The sequence below is a fragment of the Ictalurus furcatus genome, chromosome 15 (assembly GCF_023375685.1).
Source record: "Ictalurus furcatus strain D&B chromosome 15, Billie_1.0, whole genome shotgun sequence".
NCBI lineage: Eukaryota > Metazoa > Chordata > Actinopteri > Siluriformes > Ictaluridae > Ictalurus > Ictalurus furcatus.
In genome coordinates this window covers 13,961,266-13,981,273 of record NC_071269.1, presented here as the reverse complement: position 1 = coordinate 13,981,273, position 20,008 = coordinate 13,961,266, and the positions used below count along the sequence as shown (strand labels likewise).

The 20,008-nt window shown below is 37.5% G+C and overlaps 1 protein-coding gene across 1 annotated transcript; it reads right to left on the bottom strand.

The window, feature by feature from the left end:
• Window positions 1-712: 712 nt before the first annotated feature.
• srms (src-related kinase lacking C-terminal regulatory tyrosine and N-terminal myristylation sites) lies at window positions 713-18,262 on the bottom strand. Its single transcript, XM_053642675.1, has 8 exons — window positions 17,916-18,262; window positions 16,880-17,001; window positions 16,038-16,204; window positions 13,600-13,747; window positions 9,647-9,805; window positions 5,925-6,106; window positions 2,268-2,424; window positions 713-1,065 (listed from the first exon to the last, which is right to left on the bottom strand). The coding sequence occupies exons 1-8, from the start codon at window positions 18,260-18,262 to the stop codon at window positions 866-868; spliced, it is 1,482 nt and encodes a 493-aa protein (XP_053498650.1). The 3' UTR covers window positions 713-865.
• Between the last annotated feature and the right edge of the window lie 1,746 nt (window positions 18,263-20,008).

Genomic DNA, 20,008 nt, shown 5'->3' with positions numbered 1-20,008 from the left:
CAACAAGAATGGGTATATGTATTTAAGATACTGTTTACATAAACCATACAAGAAACGTATAGTCAAAAAATACTTTATTTTAAAATATCTTTCGAACTCACGGTGCATAATTTCCTTGTAATGATTAGGAAGACATTGATCACAGAAATTATTTCCATGTATAAGAGGCATCCAGACTGACAGAAGAATGCATCCAGAGGGACAGGAAGATAACTGTGGCTGCTGCTTATAGATTCCCCCACAGTGTACGTGCTCAGATCTCATGTGGAAGCAAGCAAATATATATATATATATATATATATATATATATATATATATATATATATATATATATTTTTTTTTTTTTTTTTTCCAGCAGCAGAGATTTAACAGGTTTGAAATAAACCTCCTCAGATGCTCCATTAGATGTAACAGTCTTAGTTCTCTCCACCTATTTGTTCATTTGGAGAAAGTCCACAGTTGGCAGGTGAACTACTAGTAAACAAAGCACTCACTGGAAAGCAGAAATTGATTAGCTAGACTACTATTGATCCTAAAGCTTGAGTCTCTGTGTGGGCAGCAGTGGAGAACAACACAGGCTGAACACTGTTAGGGATCACCACCCAAAAAACCCAAGACACATCACATACAGACCAGATTGGTCAGCAATTGACCATGCCACTGCTGTACGTCTTTTCTGCTTTTCTTTTCTGTTCCTTTACATTATTGCACTTCATCATAAAAAAAACCCCCCATCATTCATAAATACAGTTTTGGCAGGGAGAGGCCATCAGTCTCTATCTGAGCCGGCATCAGTAAACCATCAGTAAATCCCGTCATTTGCTCTCCTGTGTGACTGTTTTGTGCTCCTCATCAGACTTAGGTTCTACACCTCAATGGTTTTGTAGTAGATTCTGGAGTAGATATTGTCCAGTTGGCTGTGCAGTGCATGAAATGATGGTCGTTTGCTGCTTTCAGCTGCCCAGCACTCCATCATCATGCGGTAGATATTGGGAGGACAGCGACCTGGACATGGCAATCTGTAACCTGAAGCAAGTATCTCCAACACTTCCTTATTGGTTTTACCTGAAGAAGGAAATGAACAAGTGCTATTTGAGATTAAAGAGTTGTGCATACATGCTTACAAGAAAAGGGAGGAATTCTTAATCATATATAGGATTATTAATCAATTAGTACAGTTCACCCATTCACTATTGAGAAATTACATAACATGCAGTTGGTTAATATTTTGGTGCTGGAGTTAAATATGGCCCAGTCTATTGCCATATGTGAAATTGCCAAACATGGATTAAAAATAACTTGTATTTCATTTTGTTTCAGTCAGAACAGAAATGATATTTTGACGTTCCTGTTCCAGTGTTCCACGCCCCCACCCCCACCCCCTGTTTAGTTGGAAACCAGTTGGTATGAAATAAAAGAATGGTTAAAAATGTTTATTACATATGCTAGCCTACTCTACACCTAGAGAATAAATAATATCTTCCTGTAGTCACATGTCCAGGAAAAATGTTTAGCTTTAGGCAATACTTATTTGAAATCACACTGAAATGGAAAAAAATGGAATAGTAATTTTATTCATGTTTCAATTATGTTTAATGAAACATTTCGTTCCTGTTCAGTTTTTGTTTTCATTCCATGTAACGTTCCTTATACCTGCTGCCAAAATCAATCATTTAGCTGCAGCACTTAATAGGACTGTTATATATTGAGAGTTACTGTGTTTATTTGAGCCTTTCTTTATGTCTTTCTTTATGCTATTATTATGCTTTGTATATCAAACATGATTTCATGGGAAAAATGGTAAAAATTTGAAAAAGACAGGGCGATGTGGTTGAATTGTGTTAAATTTCATATAAATAAAATTAGTACATGCTAGCTCTGCCCCTAACCACAATGTTAACCTTTGTGAATGGTTATCTGCTTCATAATTTTTTTTCCCCTACAAACTCAGTTGTGGATTCATGCATCCAACCAGTTTATCCTGTTTAGGGTCGCAGTGGATCCAGAGCCTATCCTGGGAATGCTGGGTGCGATTTGGGAATACCACCTGAATGGTACACTAGTCCATCGCAAGGCATCATGTACACACACATTCACACTTATGGGGGAAATTTCACATAGCTAACCGAACTACTGTCATGATGCGGGTGGAAACTGGAGAACCCAGAGGAAACCCATGTGGACACAGGGAGAACGTGCACAAAAACATAAAACATGTGTTTTATGTCATATGAATAGCAGGTGAACTAAGAGTAAGGCATTCTTACCCTCGTACGGCATCTTCCCCCGTGACATAATCTCATAGAGCAGCACTCCAAAGGACCAGACATCAGACTTAACAGAGAAGCGCTGGTGCAAAGCCGCTTCAGGAGCTGTCCACCGCACAGGGATCTTAGTGTTCCTACTGGCTGTGTACACGCTGTCCTGCAATCACATGTGTACATACTGATACATTTATTTCTACAAAACACTACTTTCATTGACCCTCTTAGAATATTTTGTGATGTCTGCTCTGGAAAGAATAATAGCAGAACAGAGTCTCTGCCTGTAATGTCTACCAAGGTTGAAGACACTTAAGTGTCAAGTCCCACTCCTCTATTTAAAGCTACTTTATATTCTTAGCTTTGTGCACATGGACTTCCCTCTTCGATTCAGACCACAGGTTTTTCAGTACGGTTCAAATCCAAACACTAAGATAGTCATTGCAAATCAGTGATTTCATGTTTCTTTAGCCATTTTTGTTTTGTTGATTTAGAAGTATGTTTAGCTTATTATTTCAGTGATAGCTTTATCTATGACCTGAACCTCCTAGCAGAGACAACCAGGATTTGGGATGAAATATATATAGCAGCAGCCACAAAACAGCCAAAATACATAAAGAAGTATGCAGTCCCAAACATGCTGAAGGTGTACATGACCAATACGTTTGATTTTGGCCTCATCTGACCACATGACAAGATTCCAGTTGTAGTTCTAATGGTGTTTGGTGAAGTTCAGGCACTGCATTTAGCTTTTAGCAAGGGTTTATTTCTTCCAAAAGCTTCCAAACAGCTTTCTGATTTTGAACCATAAGAATCAGCTCGACTGCACAAATCTAAAATCATGATCTTTGGCGGTTTATTTCTGGGCAGTGGATAGTGTGCTCATGGGTCCAATTCCTGGTAAATTTCTGTGTCAGACATGTAACCTTTTATTATGGCTCTAATGATCCTTTATGGTATTTTTTTTTACTGTTTTGTGTTCCCGGGAACTGAGATACCTAAAAAAAAATAAAATAAAATAATAATAAAAAAACATATTTCAAGAAAATGTATATAAAATATTTCTTATGGGTGTCAATAATTTCAGCACATACAGAAAACACTACTATTTAATTAGTAATTAAGTTGTGGGTTGTTTTTTTTTTAAGAACATATAGTGGCCCCCAAAAGTATCTGGACACTTAATCCATGTTTACAAATGTATGAATTTCACTGCATTAGAAAACAACGTCAAATCTAGTGTCATTTATTTTTTAAGAAAGATACCACAAGCAAAACTTTCCCAAAAATTGATTATTATTTTTAAATATATATATATATATATATATATATATATATATATATATATATATATATATATATATAAGTTATATATAGATATAGATATACTGTTCAAAATTAGACAAAAAAAAAGTATATGGACACTTAAGATTATTCTGGTTGTCACAGTTAATCCATAGTTACAGAAAATATTCAAGCTCAGGATTGAACCTGGGACACTGGAATGGGCAACACAACCAGTTGTGCCATGTGCCGGCTAAATTTGGATTATATCGTTATTATTATTTTTTTATAGATTTTTGTTTATTTTATGAAGGGTGCCAGTAATTCTGCTGAACACTGTATGCAGTGACAATCATGCAATGCAGTGACTTAAGATCCTTCATCTACACTCAGAAAGTATGTGTTAATATCCTACACACTTTTTGTGTTATTACTATTTCAAAACATGTTGTGTTAAATTATTCAATAAATGTGTTAAAAAAAAGAAAAATAATTGACGCGTGACCAACACAACATGTGTTAAATTATTGTCCAATCACGTTGCGGACTGTGCTGCTGACATCATCATCCAAATCTAAACTCACCTCGAAGTGAATGTTCATTGCGTTGACCTTTTGACTGTGACCGCAGAGTCCTGAGGCGAGGAAACCAAATGACCAGTAAGTTAGCGTTCATCACTATTTAGTGTTAATGCTGCTGAAACAGACTGGTCGAGTTTGTGATATTTAGGCAGGGAGCTCTCGAAAATTGATTCATTATAAAACAGTAACTCAGCGAGTGATAATTAACTTTACCTATCGCGACAGCTTCAACAGTGAATATCATGTACTGCTTCCTCAGTGGTGCTGGTACACTACTGTTTATGTTGGTTGTGAAATATGGACTGAGGTTATTCTATAATTCTCTGGGTCTGCATCTTACCTGAGGCTCTGAGTTAGGGTTAGCTAGCTGGATGCTGTCACCAGTCACAGTAGGGATGAGTGATGTTAACCTAGACGCTCACCTGAGTTGATAACATTACTTTAGTCTACAGCTTGCATTAATGTTAGATATTCCCATTACCTTTTTGAGAGTTAATGATAGCCTAACATTACAGCTGTTCGCTATGATGTAATACAGAGAATGGGTTAACGTTAATGACATTTAGCAAGTGTCTTGGACAAGGCAAGCTGTCGTAATTAGCATTAGGAGGATGGGTTAGGGCCATGTTCCTTCATGTATTGGGTGAATGTTAATGCTGGTTAACAGGTGCAGACAGTCAGTGGCTAACGGAACTTAGCTAGCTCAGTAATGTGGAGACTAAAAGTTCTTCACAAGGTTAACGTGACAAAAAGATAGGATGGGGTTACAGTAGGTTGTAATGCTTTCCACCATCTCTGTAATGTTGGTTGATTTAATTACGTTGTGCAAAAAATTGGCAGTGAGGTGCTAAAGTCTGGAAAATTAATATTTTCGCAAGTCAGCTAGATTTTACTAGTAAGTCTACAGTGCCATTTTGTTCATTGGAGAGTGGAGGACACATTTCCAAAATTACACACTTTGGGATTCTGTAACGCAATTTCTCAGTTAAAGCCCAAAGGCATTTGTCCATATTTTGTAGCTAACAATTTAAGCAACACTCTTTTTGCTCTTTTACATCTTTTCAAATGGAAGGGAGTGGGACTCTTGTCTTCCCAGATGGAGGGAGATTTGTAAGAAGATGCATCAACTCCAATTCTTACATCTGTCAAATGTTTTAATGATTTTAATAAATATCACCCGAAGTTCATGCAATTGTTTGTTTATTTTGTGAGCATTTTAGTAGAATTTTAGCGTACAAACAAACTGCATTTTAGGATAATTTTAGAGAAAAAAGTATAAACAACAAAAAAAATATTCTTAACACATCTTTATATGGAAATGTACTAACACACAGCACGTGCTAAATGTACTAACACACCGATTGGGTTGAAAGCAACACTAAATGTGTTGTCCTTAACTAGACACACAGGTGATGTCTAAATAACATACATGATTTGTTATTTTTAACACCTCTGTTTTAGTACAAGTCCATTTGCATGATGCGTGGTAGGAGATTAATATCTCCTGTATCATCCAGTTAATCCCTCTTTAGGAAATGCTTTATCCTGGTCAGTACAGTCAACTACATTTGAATTATAGAACAACTTTCTCACATTCAAAGTGAATTTAATGGAATGAACATGCTATATACGTATATTGAAAAATAGTCTTTGTGTATACATGCCATAGCATTTTGACTAAATGTCTAAATATAAACTACTTTTCAGGATCTAAGCAAGTCCATTTGCATGATGCGTGGTAGGAGATTAATATCACCTGTATTATGGAAGGAAAGTTTAATTATACTATAGGTGTTACCTTTATAATACGAGCCAAGCCGAAATCAGCCACTTTACACTCCAGGTCACTTCCCACCAGGATGTTTCTGGCAGCCAGATCTCGGTGGACAATGTGCCGGTCCTCCAAGTAGGCCATCCCTTCTGCAACCTGACCAGCCATGTATATCAGATGAGCTGAGGTCAAAACCTGTCCCTCTGGGGCTACAGTACAAAGGGAGAGCGAAAAAGACAGAGAAATTATTGTTATTCACTGAATCTATATTTGTTGTGTCAAGAGACCTTGTATAAGGTTCATGAATATTAGGATATAATATTATGATGTTATTTTAGCTGTGTACCACAGTATATTGGAGCTGAAATTAAATAATGAATATGAGATCAATACGAGATCAAAGATTTTAATTTTAAATATTAGTATTAAATATGAAATATTGTATTAGTTTGTCCAATTACTTTTGGTCTCTTAAAGTGGGGGAAGTGGGACTATGTGTAAATGTGCTGTAATTCCAAGGCCATTCAACTGATTTGGATGTAAATAGCATCATATCCATTATTTAATTTCATGAAATTCTCTATATAGCCAAAGGTTTGTGGACACCTGACCATCACACCTATGTAGTTCCTCCCCAAACTGTTCCCACAAAGCTGTAACTCTGTGTTCATGCCCCTGGTTTTGGAATAGGCATATATGGGAGTGCACATACATTTGGCCAGATAGTGTAACAATAACTTTGTCGATGTCCAAATATTTATGGACCTGGCCATATGTAATAATACTACTAATAATTTGACATTTAAGAATACTGTTTCACAACTCTGAGGGTTGTGTTTTCTAGAAAGTCCAGCTTCTTTATTTTAGGCTGTTCAAATGAGTGAACGTTTTTGCAGAGGAAGGACTGTGGTACTGTTCCTAAAGTGAAAGAAGTCAATCTTAGTGACTTAATCTTATCAGTGTGTGATATAAAATTGAGTTCAAAGTCGAGGATAATATCAAGATTTACTCATCAGATTCTTTATTATTGGTTTTTGTACTACTAAGTAGTAAAAATATGTTTTGATGTTCATTAAATGTCAGGATATCATAGCTACAGTTTAAATGAAAAAATAAATATATCTATGACTACTGGAATCCTACAGGAGGGAAACTATTCATTCATTCATTCATATTTTGTTACTGCTTTATCCTTGGTCAGAGTCGCATTGGATCCTGACCCTGTAACAGGAACACTGGGCACAATGCAGCGATACACCCTGGATGGGAGTCTATCACAGAGCATAACACAAACATATTTTTACACTTATTCATGCCTAGGGGAAATCCAAACTGAGGAATGAACCACATTGAACATGACTTCGCATGAACTGGTTGCTAACCAATGGTACTTACTCTCAAGTTAAAGGAAGTAGGCAAAATATCAGAAGTAAACTGTAACCGATTCACTCTCTACATGCAGCAATTTTAATAATGCATTAAATGACGAAGATGATCAGTTATTCAATATGTTTGGCAGTTTTGTAAAAAAAAAAAAAATCCTTACATTTTTTTTAATCTTTAAGAAGTTTCAGTAAGACTAAGACAATTTTAAATCTGTTTTTACACACTATTCAAATCACAAACTTTATGTACAATATGTTATTTTACTATTTACTGTGATTGTGATTGTGAGTGACCCATGGATGAAATTAAGTTAACTATGAAGCAGGCTACGCCTTAAATGGCTTAGTATTGTTTTAAACAGCACTACACAATACGAACAAAATGAGTTGCATGAGGGTGTGCAAAAAAAAAGTCACTATAAATTATTTTATAGTGACTTTTTTTTTGCACACCCTCATGCAACTCTCTATAAGTAAAGGGGAAAGTTTGTTTACTGGGACTCCCCAACTGCTCTCGTAACTTACTCAAGCACAGCATATTTCCTTCAGGACAGCTTGAGACCAAGTAATGATTCAGCTCAGGGTTTCATTATATTACATGAATCGGCTAATACCTGTTCAGGTTTGGAACAGCAACAGGTTACCTATGACTGATTTTAAGGATGTTTGCTTGCACTGACATGCAAATTCTTCTGCTTTCTTTGTTCATGCTATACACTTGCCAATTTACTAACCTTTACATGTGTCACCAGATAACCTAATGTTTACCTTGTTATCTCAAGAGTCCTACAGTTAAGTCACTAATACTGATAAATTGTAAATAAATAAATACAATACAATACAATACAATATAATATCACCAGGCCTGGAGGCAAATTTTGTATTGTATGTAGTTACTTGGTGTGTAACGGATTTTTTTTTTTTTTGGATAAACCTGTGTTGTGTTTGCAATTGTTTGATATCCATGAGAGCAGAGTACTTTTGTGAATTAAAAAAATAATAAAATATATTTTGGGAAGGTTTTCCACTAGATCTTGTAATGTGGCTGTGGAGATTTGTGCTCATTCAGCCACAAGAGCATTACTGAGGGAAGGGTCTGATCAGGCTGTGTAGTGTAGCTACTCTAAGTAGCAATCACCTAATATATCCTTTTAATTATGTTCCTGATCAATCCTCCAGTCTCCTGTAGACCTTGTATGGCTCTCTAATATGAAACGTTTGTCGTTACAAGAATAATTACAATTCTCATAGCTTTAAAAGTCTGAATCTGTAAAAGGAGTCATGATTCAGCTCATCTGTTAATCCCACAGGCCAGGCAAGTATCTGGATTTGGCTTTGTTCTGTTTTAGGTGATAATAAAGACAGAACAAGATTGTCACCTGGAATCAATGTTTAAATTAGTTTCTGACAAAAGTGTATTATTTCCTGAAACCATCATTTCTATTTAATGGAAAAGTCCATGCCAAGAAAAAACAAGCTCCCTTGATTCCACTGAAAGCATTCTTAATAATATACAATATGGGTGTTTTTTTTTTACCCCCAAATCCTGCAGCACAGAGACAATCCTTAAGTAACTGCATAATGTAGCAGTGCTCTATACTAAGCTTGATGTTCTCTATGTTACATGCTTTAATGTGAACTTTGTTAGTCAATATATTCCTACAGCATTCTTTCCAGGAAGAGACAGACATTGTGTCACAATGACTGTCAGGAAACAACTAGGCTTATATGATACGATCTTTAAAACATTTACATACAGTAATAAACAGCTGATAAAGTCAAATTGCAGGAGTATGCAAGAGCTTATGATTACTATGGCCTAATTAACAGGTGTATGACTTGAAAAATAAGCTCTAGATGAGCATGTCTAAAGAATCATAGGTATGTGTGAACCTATGGGCGTTTACCTTACAGCTTTCAGTACACAGATGGTATATTGCACCTTTGCACAGACAACATGGAATGTTTATACAGTAAAAGGTTTTTTAAAAAGACTATACTGTAATTGGTTTATGCCTAATGTTTAATTTGGTTTTAGATGCTATTGCAAAAAAGAACATATGGACGACTACCTTCTACCTGATATTGTACTCCATAAAATCAAAGTGACAAAGTAAAACGACAAAGTGCCATTTGTTTCAAACTCCTCAAAGGGCAAACTGTGATGGTTAAGTTGAGAGTATATAAATATATAACTGTAATTTAAGGCCACATTTAAACTTTGGTTTCAATGCAAATTTTAATTGAACGTTTTATACGGAATGAGAACGATAATATTCTCTCTGTTCTTTTTCATAAAGGAGCTATGCGTGACTTCTAAATGCAAATTTCTTTGAAAAGAAAAGTTTTCCCAGGATCGCTTACTGGCAAGGTAGGACTTGAGGCTGCCATTGGCCATGAGTTCAGTGATGATGTAGACAGGTTCTCCCCGTGTACACAGTGCAAGCAGCTGAATGAGCTTTGGGTGGTGCAGGTTTTTCAGTGCATGGACTTCCTTCACAAACTCATCCAGTTTGGTGTCCTCTACAGGCAGGAAAGAGAAAGACAAATGTTTACACATCGACTAGAACAGTTTGCCTTTTAAAACTTTACATTATAGTACATGAAGTCCTTTTCCAGTAAATTCTGGTTAACTGGAACTTTAACAATAATAAGGGAGCAAGATTATGACACTGTGGATCTGTGGATCAACTTTTATGCCTGGATTATTCAATATATAATTATGGAAACACCACATTCTGTATAATATATGATTTAAGATCATCATAGGATAATTTGTATTATATTTTGAGTAGAATAAGTTATTTATTACTGATTCACTGCATGTAGCAATAATCAAAAATATGCCAAAAATGACTACATGAATACACATGCCCCCTTTAAGATTCAATAAAATCTGTTTCAAGAAACCATGGTATAGAAGATGACATTCAAGGGAGCAAATATGGATTTCCAAGAAATATTGAATAATTAAGCTTATCTAAGCTGTTTCTACAAACATTATATGGCCAAAGGTTTGGCCACACCCATACATGCTTCCTGAACATCCCATTCCAGATGTAGTCCCACCCGCTTTGCTGTTATAATAACCTCTTCTCTTTTGGGAAGGCTTTCTGCTAGATTTTGGAACATAGCTTTGGCCATTTGCCCATTCAACCACAAGAGCATTGGTGAGGTAGGACACTGATGTTGGACGAGGAGGCCTTGGGCGCAGTCAGCATTCCAGTTCATCCCAAAGATGAGTGGGGTTGAGGTCACTGTATTGTGCAGGCCATTCATGTTCTTCTATTCCAGCCTAGGCAAACCCTGTCTTTATAGACCTCATATACAAAGAAAAAAATTGTGTGCTTCCAACTTTGTGGTAACAGTCTGGGGAATTCCCACATATGGTTGTGTGATGGTCAGGTGTCCACAAACCTTTGGCCTTATAGTGTATTATCTCATGATGTTTTGCCATTAAGGTCTTTTTGGAAAACTAGGCTCAGATCATTCTTTCCCAGACTTGTGGTATTCAGACTTCCATGCTGGTATGGATTTGATACAGAGCTGTGGGCCACATTGTTTATATTTGTGAGCTGATTTTGTGTGTGATTGCAAAATGTAACAGATCTACTTTGCCTGACTCTGCATGTGCAGCACCAGACAGCCTTCAAAATTCCAAAATGCTTGCTGATAACAGGTCTACCTGCAAGACGTCATTTCAGTGGTGAGTAGTTTTACAACTGGGCACAAAACAGATGTTTTGAATAAAGATAAAATAGTAACTAAATATGAACTTTGGTCTATGAAAATGAAAGGCATGGCCATCCATGTTTGGTAAATCTCAAGGGACAATAAGTAATTGACCACCCGTGTATCACTGTATCATCAGTTTGTGTAGAAGAGAGCTAACCGAAGCCAAAAGAAGAGCATCATCTGTACAGATAACCAGCATCTTTTGTTGTCTGTGGGTCATAAAATGGTGCGACTATGTATTATAAAAGGTTCTGATTCCTATATGGTGTTGCATATGGAGGATGATAACTAAAACTAAAATTACGTGTAGTAGGTGTAATTACCATTGACTGTGCTGAATCTGATCCTGCATTCTTTTTGGAAATCCCTGGTGATTCTGCACAAGCATGCTAAGATAACATCTTGTACAAGGTAAGATGTACTATGGAAAGTAAGGAACACAAGTTCAACAAACAAACAAAAGCCTAGAAATTCCCGGGTTCTGTAACCATGGTGGCTAAATTCTCCCACGTAGAATGAAAACTAATGACTACAGCAAAAATGTTTCCAGCATGTCTCAAACAACGTATTTCTCATGCAATCAGATCAACTCCACACTGTTATCTAATGTTTTTTGGGGAAAAAAATATGAAGTAAGTAATTATTATTTACATTAATAAGCATGTGGGGCCTGGGAGCTGAAATGGATGAAGAACAAGGAAGGAATATGGCATTATGTGGCAAACTGCCACTCATTTATAAAAACTTCCTCTCTGTGGTAACAAAGCACTTGCGGCTGTGGCTAAACAGGTGTATGTGTGAGGGGGGTGTGTCCCAGGTGTGAGAATACAGGAAGTGGGACTTATGACAATTACTTCTTTCGGTTCCTCATTTAAAGTGCTCTCACTATGACCATATAAAGCACATGGATGGCCAGCTCTACTCTCCGACAAATTCTATATCAGGACTCTTCTTCTTACCCACAAAGGGCCAGTGTGGCTGCAGGCATTCATCACAGACAAATAGCTGACATACCTAATTGGCAGCTGTGATTCCGGTTTCGTTGGTATGAATGTCTGTAGCCGCACCAACATTTTGAACATAAGACTGAAATCTCCTGATTTAAATGACAAGAAGTCTGGTTTAAGTATCAAATAATATTTTAGACTATGTGTCCAGATTGCAAAGTATAAATTCCTAAATCTGATTAGTTTGCTCAGATTGTAGTCACACTTGCTTGCATATCTACATTTTTATTTATTTGACTGACGCTTTTCTTCAAAGTGACTTTTAATTGAAGGCTTATTATAGCTCAAGGACCCAACAATGGCAGCTTGGTGGTAGGGCTGTCGACTATCAAGACTGCCATTGTCAAGTTCAAGTCAAGTCCATGGCTAGGACTAGCCGAGGACTAGGACTAGTGTGAGTCAAGAAAAGAACAAGTCTAGAGCAAGGCAAGAAAAGACGACAGAAACATTATTATTACAAAGTTGGGACCAAGTCCATGTTTTGCGAGACAAATGCCCAAGACTTAAACAAGTCCAAGTACCAATGCCAGTAACTGCAAAACCATTGCTCCGCCACCAGGAAACGTTAAAGGAGTGAAACATCATTGAATGGCTGACAACATTGCACTTATCAAGCAAGTGCAGATAATATTGAATGAAAATCAAAACAAAACAGAAAACAGCATGTCAACATCTACATGTGCGATTAATAACAAATCCAAGTAAATACAGAAAATGTCTTGAGACTCAAGAGTCGAGACTGGACTCAAGTTCTACAGCCCTAGATGGTGGCTCTGGAATATGAACTGCTTTAGAATAATCTTCCAGCCCAAAGCCTTTAAGCAAACACTGCCCCTGTAGCACAGATATGAAAACACAAGAAAAGTGTCAGCTACATGGTTGTTACAGTAATGACGCAAACATGTGCATGTAGTGACATGGAGATTTTCCCACTGATTATGTTTTACATAACAGCAATGTCCAGTCATAATTCTGAACTTATTTATCAAAGACTATAATAACAACAACCAAGATAAGATAACAGTTTAGTACTCCACGGCCAGGAACTACCCTTGCCAGACCTCCATTCATGCTTTCAACCCAAAAACATGCCAGTAGGTGGATTGTCCAATAAATTTTTTTGGATTGTAAAATAATTTTCCTAGGAGTGAATGAGTATGTGAATGGGTGAGGGCACTGGCATCCCATCCAGGGTTTATTCCTGCCTTGTTCCCAGTGTTTCTTTTATAGGCTCTGGATCCACCACAATCCTGACCAGGATAAAGCAGTTAATGAATGAATGAATGAATGAATGAATGAATGGTCAAACCTTAGCGTTCCAGTATTTTAAGTATACTGTTTCACTATATCTACTCTTTACACTTGTAGCATCTGCCAAAGTAATAAATGCAAACATAATTCAGAACTGCAGCATGAATAGTGATGCTGTTTCACATGGACTAAACAACAGACATCAGAACAGTGTGAGTTGCCTGAAAAGAAAATACTGAGTATTTACTTAGTAATGTTAGGAGTGTGTAGTGAGGAGAAGTAAGGAGTGGCTTGATGTGCAAATAAAAAAAATAATGAACTCACCTTGTTTCAACATTTTAATGGCCACTTTCTGTTTCTTAGTAGTCCATACAGCTTCCCATACCTCGCCAAAATGCCCTTCCCCAAGTTTCCTGATCGGCTTAAACTCTTCTCTCGGTGTCTCCCATGGCTCCATGTCAAACAGCTCCCTCTGTACACAAAAACACATGTACACACACACACACACACACACACACACACACATTAAGTATTTGGAGATCACCTTACTTCTCTCTTATCTACAAAGCCTATAATATGACCCCAATATCAGAATTGTGGATATTTATGAAACTTCATATATAAAAGACAACACCTTTACAGTGAAACTGTCATTTCAAAAGGCCATCTGAATGAGAGAAAAGAGCCATACTTTCCGAATGACCTGTTTTAAGGTGTGGCATTAAACCTGATACAGCAATTTCCATTCCTAATTCACTGATGTGAGTATGAAAAGAATGTTTTTATGCTTCTGTGTACATGTATCATGGATAAAACAAAAAAAAAATATTTGAAACTGATATATTTCCGCTAATTCAAAGATAACTCAAAACTTCAAGATGTGCAAATTTTATTTGAATTGAAATAACAAAGCATATGATGAAATACAATCACATTGTCCATTGTAATTAAGGAAAATATATGCAATAAAAATCAAGAGCTACTTTACACTTGAGATAATACCCTTCTCATATGTCTAAAGCATTTGAGAATACTTCTAAAGCAATGTACTGTTTTATAAGTAATGAGAATCTTAGAGAAAATAAATGGAAATTGATTTCTGAAAAACATCTTATGATATTCAGTCAGAAATGACTTCATTGGGTTGTCAAGGTACTCATTTCAGCTAATGATTGAAATATAACACAAAATCAAAAAGACAGTGAATAATGCCTTCATAAATTAGTAGTGCTATATTACTGTAGTGAAATACTACTCTAATACTAAGTAGTAAATGTGACAGAAGTGCAGGAGTTTTACTGAAATGTAGGAGCTCAATGTGGTATATGGAAACACTTGTTTAAAAATAAAAATAAAAGGTAGATATGATGTCTATTTAATCTATTTGATAAACACATAAAAAACACATCAAAATTATTTTAAATCATAATTTACAGTAATAAACTGAGTTCCTTGGAGGATCTTTGAATCGTTCATGTTTTGAACTTCATAATGTTCTACTTGGTACCTGTTGTTAAATTGAAAACATCTATTATGGGGTTCTACACCAACCAGCCATAACATTAAAACCACTGACAGTTGACATGAATAACATTGATTATCTCGTTACAGTGGCACTTGTCAAGGGGTGGGATATATTAGGCAAGGAAACCGTCAGTTCTCGAAGTTGAGTTGTTGGAAGCAGGAAAAATGGGCAAGAGTAAGGATCTGAGTGACTTTGACAAGGGCCAAATTGTAATGGCTAGACGTCTGGATCAGAGTATCTCCAAAATGGCAGGTCTTGTGGCATGATCCTGGTATGCAGTGGTTCCCACAGAAAAGCTACTGTAGCACAAATTGCTGAAAGTGTTAATGTGTCAGAAGCACACAGTGCATCGCAGCTTGCTGTGTATGGGGCTACGTAGCCACAGACCTGTCCGCTGACCCCTGTCCACCGCCGAAAGAACCTACAATGGGCACATGAGCATCAGAACTGTACCATGGAGCAATGGAAGAAGGTGGCCTAGTCTGCTATCTGACTGTTTTCTTTTATATCATGTGGACGGTCGGATGAATCGCTTACCTAGGGAACAGATGGCACCAGAATGAACTTTGGAAAGCAGGCAAGCCGACGGAGGCAGTGTGATGCTCTAGGCAATGTTCTGCTGGGAAACTTTAATCCTTACACTACACATTAATACTTGCATGTGCCCATTTTTCCTGCTTCCAACACCTCAACTTCGAGAACTGACTTTTTCCTTGCCTAATATATCCCAATCCTTGACAGGTGCCCTGGCATTCATGTGGATGTTACTTTGACACGTACCACCTACCTAAACATTGCTGCAGACCATAAATTGTTCAGGAATGGTTTCAGGAACATGACAAAGAGTTCAAGGTGTTGACATGGCCTCCAAATTCCCCAGACCTCAATCTGATTGAGCATCAATGGGATGTGCTGGACAAACAAGTCTGATCCATGGAGGCCTCACCTCACAACTTACAGGACTTAAAGGATCTGCTGCTAACATATTGGTGCCAGATACCACAGCACACCTTCAGAGGTCTTGTGGAGTTCATGCCTCGACGGGTCAGAGATGTTTTGGTGGCACAAGGAGACTTGCACATTATTAGGCAGTTGGTTTTAATGTTATGGCTGATCAGTGTATGAAGAACCTTTACAGTTTCCTCCAATACAAAACTGAACCTTGCTTTCTAAGTGTGCATATTTGCTATGTCAACAATGACAATTTGCTATATGGTTAATAATGGGAATATCTTACCTCCTGTACGCACGGCTGGTCCAGGGGGCATCCCAGGCTCTTGGGGTTGTTCTGATAGTATTTGATAAGCTCTTCCAAAGTGGCAAAGGAGATTTTATCAGACACAAAGTAAGCACCGACTGAAGAACGATGGATACGGAAATGGAAGACAGCGGTTTCACTCCTGGCTGTGAAACAAGTAATACAATCTGTCAAATGATGTATAGATGATTTCTGTTGGGACTGTTTAAAATACAACAGTGCACTACTGTAAGAATGAAAGAGCTATTACAGTGCATGACATCAAAGATTTTGCACCTGTGATTCAAAATCTCACTATATAGTAGATCACTATAGAGCGTTGTTCCTCAAACGGATTCTCAAACTGATTCTCGGTTCCTAAAACTAAAACCAGCCTAGTTCTGTGATCCTTTTCAACCAATAATAGCATTATTCAACATTTGTTTTAAAGAAATATTCCACAATTTTTCCTCTAATGTAAAGCATTTTGCTATGAGGATGATAAAGATAAATCTAGCACATACTCTCCAACATGGAAACAGAACTGCTGACTCAGTAAGTAAGAGATGCGAGCTGACCAATAAGGTGTACGAAAATGCATACAGAAAAATAATGAATTGGTGGCTGGATATTATGGGAAATACTGAGACAATTGCAGAGGCAAGGACTGGGCTATTGTTCATCAGGGGGCGAAAATGAACACGACAAAAAGGAGCAAAAGAACTAGGAGAAGAAGGTGCAGACATTACTCATAATAAAGCATCACCACTCAATAAAGCAAGTGAGAACATGCAAGGCAGTGATCAGGGATGGGTGGAAGATAAATATTACGGCTGTCTCACCTGAGATGGTGTATTCATCACTGTGACTTTCACTGATTCGAACTAGGAAAGAACCTGTTTTATTTTGGGGACCCAAAAGCAGCTTCTCAGCTTTCTGTCTGTTTATGTTCCCATAGTACCATCTGACACACACACACACACACACACACACACACACAAACACAAATCACAAACTAAATTAGACAAATGATATTATTTGTAATATGTACATTACACACATGATTTTCTATTATTTGTTGTATATGTAATGTAATGTACTGTACAGTAATCTCCTGATGCGTAAACAAAGTATATCTTCTTCAGTAATATCTTATACAAGTAGTATATTATACTGTATATCTAATATGCAATATACTACTTTGCTATGGCTATTTGGTACACAGGAATTTCATTGTGCTTATACCAGCACAGTTTTCAGGACAAACAAAGCCTGGGAACCATAACAGCAGAATACGCATGGGTGAGGTCACATGTGCACTCGCTTGCTGTGTGTGTGATGACTTTGCATGGTTTCAGTGTAATTGTAACAGGTTTTAAGTGTGTGTGTGTGATATCAGCCTGCCTGTTATCGTCTATTGTTCTGCTCAAGATAACAATGCAAACAATGGGCATCAATTTGTACTAGGGTGTAGGCGAGCAATGAAAAGGTTCCTAAGCTGAATTCAGGTACTTTTATTTTTGTTTGCACCAACTTTCGAGAATTGGGAACAAAAATTTATAATGACCTAAATCTGTTCTTTGTAATGAAAACCAAAGATAAAACCAATCAGTGCTTTTTAGGACTCTTGATGGAACGTCCAAAATAATGAGATAAAAACATAGAATATGTAATAAATCGGTAATAAATGAAACTAAACAAAACAAACAAACAAACAAATAGGTAGTAGGCATGGAGTGGACTTCACTGAGCTGGGTTTTGGGGGGGGGGGGGGGGATAATTTCAGTGTGTTTACTTTCCCACCGAGCAGTTTCAGTGTGAGCACTAGGGGTAGCAGCAGAGCCCCAGCCTCCATCCTGCAATATTTTACTCACTTACTTGTATTTAGCAAATTCGTCCTGCAGCATCGCGATGTAGTTGGCCGGTACCAGGCCGGACTCGAGGCTTCCTGTGAGTTTTTTGGCCAGCACATAATTCCCTCGCTTTTCGATTACCGACAGCTTGTCTCCTTCTTTTACCGACAGCTCCTCCTCGCTGCGGGCTTCGAAGTCGTACAGGGCGGCGTAAAGCTGCGCAGGCCGCTTCTTGGGCTGCGGCACGCGGAGCTCCCCCGACACCGTGCGGATTTCCGCCGCCGGAGTACCGCTCGGATAGTACAGTTCAGGCCATAACCAGTTCCACAAGCGGTTTAGACAGGGCATGCACGCGCGGCAGCACTGCTCCATTCCACCCGCAGTCTTTCCTTTCTATTTCCTCCCTCCACCCCTCCTCCCCTCCACTCCACTCCACTCCACTCCACTCCTGGTTCCGACGGCGCACGTCAAGAACGGTCCAGCGACCAGAATAAACCGATCACAGATCCCGCGCGTCCTTCTTCTTCATTAAGGCTCGTTATAGCTCTGTAAGGTGTCTCTCGCCCTCTTTTTTGTAGTACAGTCAGCGCTACGCGAGCCAGCGGAGCGGAGAATCAGGTGAAACCGGTTTGGTGTAGGGATGGATGAGTAGCGCAGAAATGAGCGCGCTTTGGGAACGCGGAAACATAGCGCCGCACTTGAGCTGCACGAGACGCAGAGATAAGGAGAGGAGAATTGAGCTCACGGCCCGCAAAGACCATCCTGCGCGATGGGAGAGATATATCGCCTTTCACCCGTATCATCACTCCCGCCGCTGGTGATGATGATGATGATGATGATGATGATGATGATGATAGTGCGCAGCATCCGGTGTGTTTTCCCAGGAACAAACCCGCGCGGGTCTGAGCGTTTCTCAGTTCTGCTCTCCTCCAGCCGTGTTCAATGCGTACCACGAGGTCATGATTTCCCCCTTTTTTTTTTTTTTTTAATGATGGGGTTTTTTTTTTTTTTTTTTTTTTTTGCTAGGCTCTTGTGGTAAATAAATCTTTATATGCATGAATGGAAAATTTATGCATTTTTTGTGTAATTACTTGTGTAGCCGGGGAATGTTCTATTAAAGGAGTTACAGCACATTGTTTTGTTGGGATTCCACGTCAGCTCAGGGTCATTGTTCTTTTTTTATTATTATTATTTTTTTTAACAACATTGTTTATTACAATACAATAATAATCTAATATTACTATAATATAATATAATAATACAATATTTTTATATATATATAAAATTCTCTTTGGTCTCTTTATTAGCTACTTTGTAAAGGATTTCCCCCCTTTTATACTCAATACCATTTTCAAGCTGTAGTCATACATTATGCAATAATCTTACATTACATACAAGTAAATGACTCATTTAATAATTATTTAATAGTCAATAGTCATTTAATAATCAATGTGCTTAAGAGTACGAGACGATTTATGTTCCCAGTGAACATGACGAATGTTGATTCACTCATCGTAAAATGTTATTTATCTAGTTAATTGAATATAACCTACCTGGGTTAACTGTAAGCTTTGAAATGCTCTGTTTGTAGAATAAGGTTACAACTAGGATATTCATTCAGAAATATGTGCACTTGGAGGGCCTTCCACCTTACAGATAGGTGTGTTCAAAAGACCTTTGTTGTAAATAAAGTTTAGGATCTTTATCTTCAAAATTTTTAGCCCAAGCTTTTGTTGGTAGATTATGCAAGTGTGTTCTTTGAAAAATACTTGTACGGTTTTACATAGAACATTTCAAGAGACAATTCAGGAACTTCAGAGGTCAATCCTTTGTCTATATTTTGACCTTTGACGGGACAGCATAACCTTTTTTTCTGAATAGTTTTTATAACTTTCCCCAATAGGTGGAAATAAAAAATGTAAGTTATTGGTGGCATTTTGTCAACTTTATATTTAATTTTTTTTTTCTAATAGCTAGTATTTTGAATACACACACACACACACACACACACATATATATATATATATATATATATATATATATATATATATATATAATATATATTTAGGTATTGTTTATTTGATGAAAAAACATATGCTTGATTGTGTAGGTAAATGT

Coding starts and splice junctions, on each gene's coding strand:
- srms (XM_053642675.1), bottom strand. CDS start 18,262: ATGGAGCAGTGCTGCCGCGCGTGCATGCCCTGTCTAAACCGCTTGTGG. Junction 9,806..13,599: donor CATTAAAATGTTGAAACAAG/GTGAGTTCATTA, acceptor TCCTGCCTGTAG/AGGACACCAAACTGGATGAG. Junction 6,107..9,646: donor CCTCAAGTCCTACCTTGCCA/GTAAGCGATCCT, acceptor TTTGTACTGTAG/CCCCAGAGGGACAGGTTTTG.